Source organism: Solanum dulcamara, chromosome 8 (genome assembly GCF_947179165.1).
Source record: "Solanum dulcamara chromosome 8, daSolDulc1.2, whole genome shotgun sequence".
In the NCBI taxonomy this organism is placed as follows: Eukaryota; Viridiplantae; Streptophyta; class Magnoliopsida; order Solanales; family Solanaceae; genus Solanum; species Solanum dulcamara.
In genome coordinates, this window is record NC_077244.1 from 45,387,260 (window position 1) to 45,394,592 (window position 7,333).

General features: G+C 32.4%; 1 protein-coding gene across 1 annotated transcript; it reads left to right on the forward strand.

Annotated features, from left to right (window-relative positions):
* Positions 1 to 747: 747 nt before the first annotated feature.
* On the forward strand, positions 748 to 3,631 carry LOC129900344 (uncharacterized). The gene is made up of 7 exons (XM_055975305.1): positions 748 to 1,129; positions 1,201 to 1,359; positions 1,542 to 1,629; positions 1,776 to 1,865; positions 2,862 to 2,906; positions 2,998 to 3,092; positions 3,211 to 3,631. The coding sequence occupies exons 1-6, from the start codon at positions 1,047 to 1,049 to the stop codon at positions 3,064 to 3,066; spliced, it is 534 nt and encodes a 177-aa protein (XP_055831280.1). The 5' UTR covers positions 748 to 1,046; the 3' UTR covers positions 3,067 to 3,092; positions 3,211 to 3,631.
* The last annotated feature ends 3,702 nt before the right edge of the window (positions 3,632 to 7,333 follow it).

The window sequence follows — 7,333 nt, forward strand, 5'->3', positions numbered from 1 at the left end:
AATTAACCCCCAAACAAAGATTCTTGAAACTATTTATCTCACTAAACTATGAAAAGTCTTAATTACCCCCTCAAACTTGAATTTTTGGAATTATCTGCCCCTTATATGTCACATGATTTTAAAAAATTACTCTGTTTCAATTTATATGACTCCCTTTCTTTTTAAGTAAATTTAAAAAAGAATAACACATTTTTATGTTTAGCAAAAAATTAACTTTGAAATTCATTTTATCCCTAATGAAATAATTATTGTCACACAAATATTTATGACTTATTTTAGATCACATCTTTCTTAAATTTCAATTCGGATCGAACTACATTATATAAATAGGAACGAAAATATGTTTTTTACTAAATATAAAAATGTGTTATTTTTTGGAATTTACTTAAAAAGAAAACGAGTCATATAAATTGAAACAAAGTAATTTTTTTAAAATCATATGGCATATTAGGAGGCAGATAATTCCAAAAATTCATGTTTGAGGAGTAATTAAGACTTCTCATAATTTAGGGGGTAAATAATTTTAAGAATTTTTATTAAAGAAGATAATTTAAATTTTTTATAATTTAGACGTGCATTTGATAAAGTGTGTCAAGTTTAATGTTGATTTTAACTATTCACTCTTTTTTTTAAGTATATATTTTGGTCCCTTGGAAGCCACACGCCGCTGTGTTAGCCCAGATTACGCAGCTTTACTTTTACGTGTCATTTCCTTATAGGTACGTACGATCCCCACTTTTGATTTTTTTTGGCCGAATCCCCACTTTTGATTCATCGCGGGAAATCTTTGCCCCTTTTCTATAAGGCGCTTCTCTTGGCTTTTTTTGAGCCCCGCCCGCGCAGCTTAGCAAAAGATACCATTGTCCCGCTAAAATGTCCCTCAATGACCACGTTGTCCCGCTAAACAATCAGGCCATTATCCTTAACTTTAGGCGCATGTTAGTTTTATTTGGGTCCTTATAGCCATTAATGGCAATTCCAATTGTCCAGTAGAGAGAGAGAGAGAGAGAGAGAGAGACCCAGTAAAGAGGGTGGTTTTGGATTCAATGGTGTACCAAGCTAGAACAAGGAAAAGGGTCTTTGGTATCCAAATACATCGTGGTCCCGATGGCAGTGCTTTTCAAAAATGGTACACTACTACTTTTTCCCCTCTTTTTGATCAATAATCTATCTGATTGTGTAATGCGGGTGTATTTGCAGTGAAACATGTGGCATCTCAGTGGCTATTGCTTTGGCTGATATGCATGAATGTGAACCCAGAAAGGATGTAAAGAGATTGAAATGCCAACCCAGGAGCATAAGCATTGTTAAGGAGCAGAGGCTCATTCATCAACCCAGATCGGCTTTTCGAATTTTCATGTAAGTTGCCTCTTAACTCTGTGTTTAGGTAAATCTCAATCGTATTTATTTGAGTATATGGCATATAGATACGCTTGTACAACTACGTTGCGGATATCTATTTTGTTAGTTTGATATGTTAGTATATATAAAGGAAAAATGGTGTCTTAAGTGGTCATGGCCTCATGGGTTTGGTGTTGCAGGGAGGATTTTGTGAAGAAAAATATCGATGGAAATGAGTTTGAAGTAGATAACAAAGGTTTCGAAACGTGGAAAAACATGACACTTGAGGTACTAGTTTGTTTTGGTACTTTTAGTTGTTTTTATTTGAGCTTTTGGCTATATTTTTTTTAATCACACATCGCTAGCTAATCATGATTCATCACCATTTGTTCATTGAAGGGTTTATTAATCTAATTTAACTGAAAAAATTTCAGGAGAGGTTCTTGTACTCTATGAAAGCTGAAACAATTAATCTTGCACACTTGAAACTGTTGCGCAGAGAGGAGAATGATATGCCATGGAGGGTAATCAGCATGTCACATTTCTTTGTTCTGCTACTACTGCTTATTCCTTGAATGATCATTGATTAGTCACTTTAGATATTGTGCTCCTATATGATGGACTCTGCTGGTTGGTGATGCATTTCCTTGTTCCCTATACTGTGGCATCCTTTTTTGAATTTCCAATAGTACAGGGCTAAATGTCATTTGAAGTTTCCAAAATTCAGTCTTAATTGAACTTCCTGTGTCTTCTGAAATGAAGAATTTGTTCTGTTAGGAAGTTGATGCAGAATCTGTTTCAAAGCTAGAAAACATGATGAAGTTACAATTTTGCTTATCCAGTAACAAGATTCTCTAGCAGAGGACACAGATTCCTTAATGTCATTAGATACAATATTGATCATGTCGATGATAAAAATAGTTCGGATTCCAAACTTGTGTTTTATACTCCTCACTATCTGCAATAGAATTAGTCTCTCGAGCAAACATACTAGTCTCTCTTAAGAATACACATCTGCCTCAGATCATCATCTAAGCAAACTTTTCTGAGTCTGGATTTCCACACAGAAACTGGATTACCAAGTCCTATTTCTCCTGAAGGCATCAGTAGGCTTAATGGTACTTGAACTGTGGAAGTTTTATATCTAAAGCTCATAATTTTCTGTATTTATTGGCTCTCTTACATTACCTTCGCTTGCAAATTTTTAAAAAACATTTATACTGTGATCTGTTTAATAAATTACAAGTTCCTTTTGGATAATGTTTCTGTCTTTTTGATTCCTCGCTGAGATGCTTAACTTTAATTTACAGGTTTCCGAATACTGTAAATGACATAACATCTTATATCTCTTGAATCTATTAGGATATTTATATGGCTTTAATTTTTGAAATGGTTCTTTTCTGACATGCTTGATGAGTAATAAGTTATCATTTGCAACAATGCATCTGGTCCCTTCCATTTAGATGCTTAACTTTCAAGTACAAGTTTCAGAATACTGTAATTGACATTTTCATCTATAGGTGGATGACGAGGCAGATTCAGCTGATGTTGGCAAGTGCGACGAGGTTTGTTCCTTGCTTCTCAGTTTCCTCTAGATTTACCTGAGTACTTTTCCAATTTGAATCATAACCTGAATTGCTGTCTTCTTGTTACAAGAATTATGAAGACTATGATTATTATGATTCTGAATCTTCTGGGGATTTGATTGATTTTGGCCTGAGGTAGACAAGAGCTTTGACACCAGTTAGAGGGTAGTGATTCTGTTTCTTACTTATTTTTGTGTGCTTGTATTTGGATTTAGACTATATAATAGGCGGCTCCTAATACTGCGACATGACTCTTCCTCTCTTTTTTTCTACTTTGAAACAGGAGGGTTTGTTCCCATGGATGGCTGGTATAAAATTTTGAGGATTGAACATCATTTTGAGAGGGTTCCATGCTTTGGACTAATGGAACCTTTATGTCACAATGGCTGGAATCTGTTTTTGTGCAGAAGCTTTGCCGATTCCTACCTTATTGAAGGCAAGTCAGGTTGGTTGGCTACTGCGAGTAGCATTTGTTACTAGAGGAGTTAGGATATTGAACATCAATATACATGTTCTTAGACAATCACCACTAGATGATCTTCAGTGTTATATATCTTGAGATCAACCAGGAGCCTTGTATAGGATGTTTTTTTTTGTTAAGGTTCTTGTTTGATTTGTAGGCTTCCTACTTGTGGAATAGGGCCTTTGTGTACAGTCTATCATGAAATGAAAAAGGGTAATATTTGCCCCGCTATTCATGAGAATAGTTTAAATGTATCCTTGTTTGAGTTTTCAGTAAAAACTAACCCAGTCATTACACATTTGATCAAGTATGCCCCGGTAAGCCTAACGGAAGAAACCTTGAGGGGTAGTCAACATAAATAAATATACCCAGTTCATTTTACAAACCCGACTCATTAAAATAACCCATTAATCATCCAAAAAACCTTCTCTTAAATCATCTCATTTGTTGCAAATTTGAGTTTTTCCCAAGTTTAATTTAGGTCATTTAATTTCCTTCTCTCATCTGATTATTTCTTATTTTAAGTGTTAATGCTCGTCTTTTTATTACATTGCAATAGGCAGATTTTAGATTAGTTATTTGTAAAATGCCTCCTTAGATCAACAACTTCCTCAGACATTATTCACCTTTTTCGGACCCTCTTAACAACTTTTAACTATAAAATTAAAAAGAAATCAGACGAGGTGAGAAGAAAATCAAAAAGGGCTAATCAGATTTTGGGATGAATCCAAATATTGGAAGAACCCTAACTTTGCAACAAAGAAGATGATTTGAAAGAGGGGTTTTCAGATGAGTATGGATTGGGTAATGGTAATTTTAAGGGGCTGGGTTTGTAAAATGAACTGGGTATATTGCCCCAAGACACTCATTGAGTATTCAATATGCAGACATAATGTTGTTGATTTTGATCTTTGTTAACGAAGAAGAGTACGTACAAGTTCATCGCGCAGACTAGGAGTACTTGTTATTCATTCAGAGTAAGTGAGTTCACGTTCTTGCTTGTGATACCTCCGTTGATTTTTGTATCGCTTTACTTGATTTTGGATTGCATCCAGAATTAGTTATATTCCTTTTATTGAAGCTCTATAAATAGATGTATTATGGATAGTATCTAATATAGCCATTGCTTGACTACTGGGCATGTTGCCATGTTTAGCTGACTTATGCTTAAGGTTGGCAATGGGGGCGGGGAGGGGGCAGCTGTTAGGCAGGTTGAGCTCAATCCTCAAATTTTTTAAATCGTTTCGCATAAATTTTTATGCTTTCTTCTTCTTTAATTGAGTTTAATGTGAAAAATAAAATTCATAATTATTTTTTCATTTTTTGCTAATTAATTATTTTTGGTTAACGTTTCAATAATTATTTTTTAATCGCTAATTAACTTTAATTAACATTTGTCTAGTTTATTTTTTTAAAAATAAAAATAAAATTAAAGTCAAAGTTTATATATTTGATTTTTACTAATTACAAAGATTTCATTTTCTTCGAATTCTTATTTAATACCTTAAATCCGCATAAACCTGAAAAAACCCTCAACCCGCATTAATTTTAATAATAATTATTTCAACTCACCCCTCCTAACTCTAAACCCGCCCCATTGTCATCCCTACTTATCATTCCAATTTACATAAGTTAATTAGTTCCTTCAGTTATTGTTGATTTAGATTTACGTAAATAGATTAGTTGATTACATTAGTGTGATATTCTATCTTTATAAGGTGTTTTTGTCGTAGTTCCGTGACTTGGATGCTTTGGATACACTATTTACATGTTTTTAATAGTGGGGACTTTACCAAGGAAAAAACCTCGAAAAAACTGACTTGAACCAAATCAAAAAACTAAAGAATCGAGACAAAGAAAATTGATTCTTGTTGATTTGATTTGGTTTATAGATTTGAAAAATTAATATAATTGATTTAATTTAATAAATGAAAAAATCAAAGTGACCTATATACACTTCTAAGAGAATAGTCATTCCCCTTTCTTCTTCAACGATAACATTGTTGAAAATCTTACGAAAAATATTTCATAGGAAATTCTTTATAGCTTGAGACATATTAAAAGACACTTTCCTTAACAATATTTCACCCCATATAAATATAAAATTAGCAACCAAAAACTAATAAAGATTCAACCATATAAATCCAGCAAAATAATACAATAATATGAAGAATTGCTCTCTCTCTTCGGTCTTCACCTCCCACCTTGAGTAATAGAAGAAGATTTAAATATGAAAATAATTATCATCTCTAATGTGTCATCGGTTTGAAATAGTCGAAAACCATTAAGGCATTGGAGAGTACAATTCAATGAATTGAAGGCAATCCATTCCTAGAAATAGACGTGGGCAACAGCCACTTTTCGACCAAAATTAATGTCAATATAATTTCCATTAAGGCTATTTATGGAGTGGAAATAATTTAGGACATGAAATAATATTCTCTTTTAAAAATAATAGAAGATAATATAAGGGATAATTACATTACATGGCCATTTGGCAAAAATTACCAAAAAAAGGTCACTCTCTCTATAGGCATGTATAGCCAGTATATATTTTATGTATAGTCAAGCTATATTCAGTTTTTGAGTGTATCATAATGTATATTCAGTGTATAGCTCATGTATAAGCAATCTATATTGTATAGACAATGTATATTTTCTATGATTTTTGGCAAGCTATAGTGTATAGTCACTGTATAAACCATGGCTATTTTTTATGTAAATAAAACATGGTTATATTTGTTGTAAACTAATTTGTTTATTGTATATATTTGAAATTGTCCCATAAAATAATTCTTTTTCAGATACTATCATTTTTTTTCAACAATCTCTACATTTCTTGAAAGGAATATTAAGGAATAAAATTAAGATGAACTTTCAAAAATAGCAAAGACTTGAAACATAATTAGACTCCTTAGTTATAGTTTGTCTAATTACGTTTCATAGCTTTAGTTTCAATTGCTATGCCAATTTTCGTTTGTATATCTTACTGCATTATACAAAAGAAAAATCACTTAAATACACTAACTTCTTTTACCATATTCTCTAAAAAATTTCACCATTTGAAAAATTATAAAAATTCATACTCTCTCCTATTCTCGGATACATCACTTTACGCGATGTATCGGTCGAATACATCACTTTACGCTATGTATCGGTCGAATACATCACTTTACATGATGTATTGGGACATCGGATACATCACTTTACGTGGTGTATCAATCAGATTAGGGCTTCTTATCGGGCGGATTTGATGGATTTTACTTGGTTTGGCCTATCGGACATCGATTTTTAAATTTACTAATCCACTAGCCAATCTATAAGATATCGGTTGGTTCGGTAACAGATTAGTAATTATTGGACAGTTATCGGGTGGTATATTGGCTAACCACTAATTAATTTTTATGGTACGCTTTTTTCGATGGGCGCACCTTTCAAAAGAGAGACTTATTTTCACTATTTTTAATGTAGTGAGCCAGGAACGTCTTTACGCATTTACCTCTTTTAAACTTTAGTGTTTTTTCAAGTTTGCTGATTTTTTCTCTATTCTTGAAGGTAAAATATATAATTATAGAAAAATCCATAAGTTTTCCTAGTTTTACGGCTTAATACTTTTGGAGTTAGGACTAACAAAGGAAAAATATATAATTACTCTTATATATTATGGTGAAATATTAAATGAGGCTAATATACCTAAAATAAAAGTGTAAGTATGGTAATTTTTAACGTGTTAATGGTTTATCCAATAAGAAAGTTGAATAATCTGCCTCCACACTAATAAGTCGATAATTATAAAATTTTAATTTATTTCCCAACCATTTATTCAATAATTCAATACCAATAAGTCAATTTTGCAGTTGACTTATCAGTTACAGTTCAGTTTTGAACACCCCTAGATTGGATACATCACTTTATATGATGTATCGGTCGAATATATCACTTT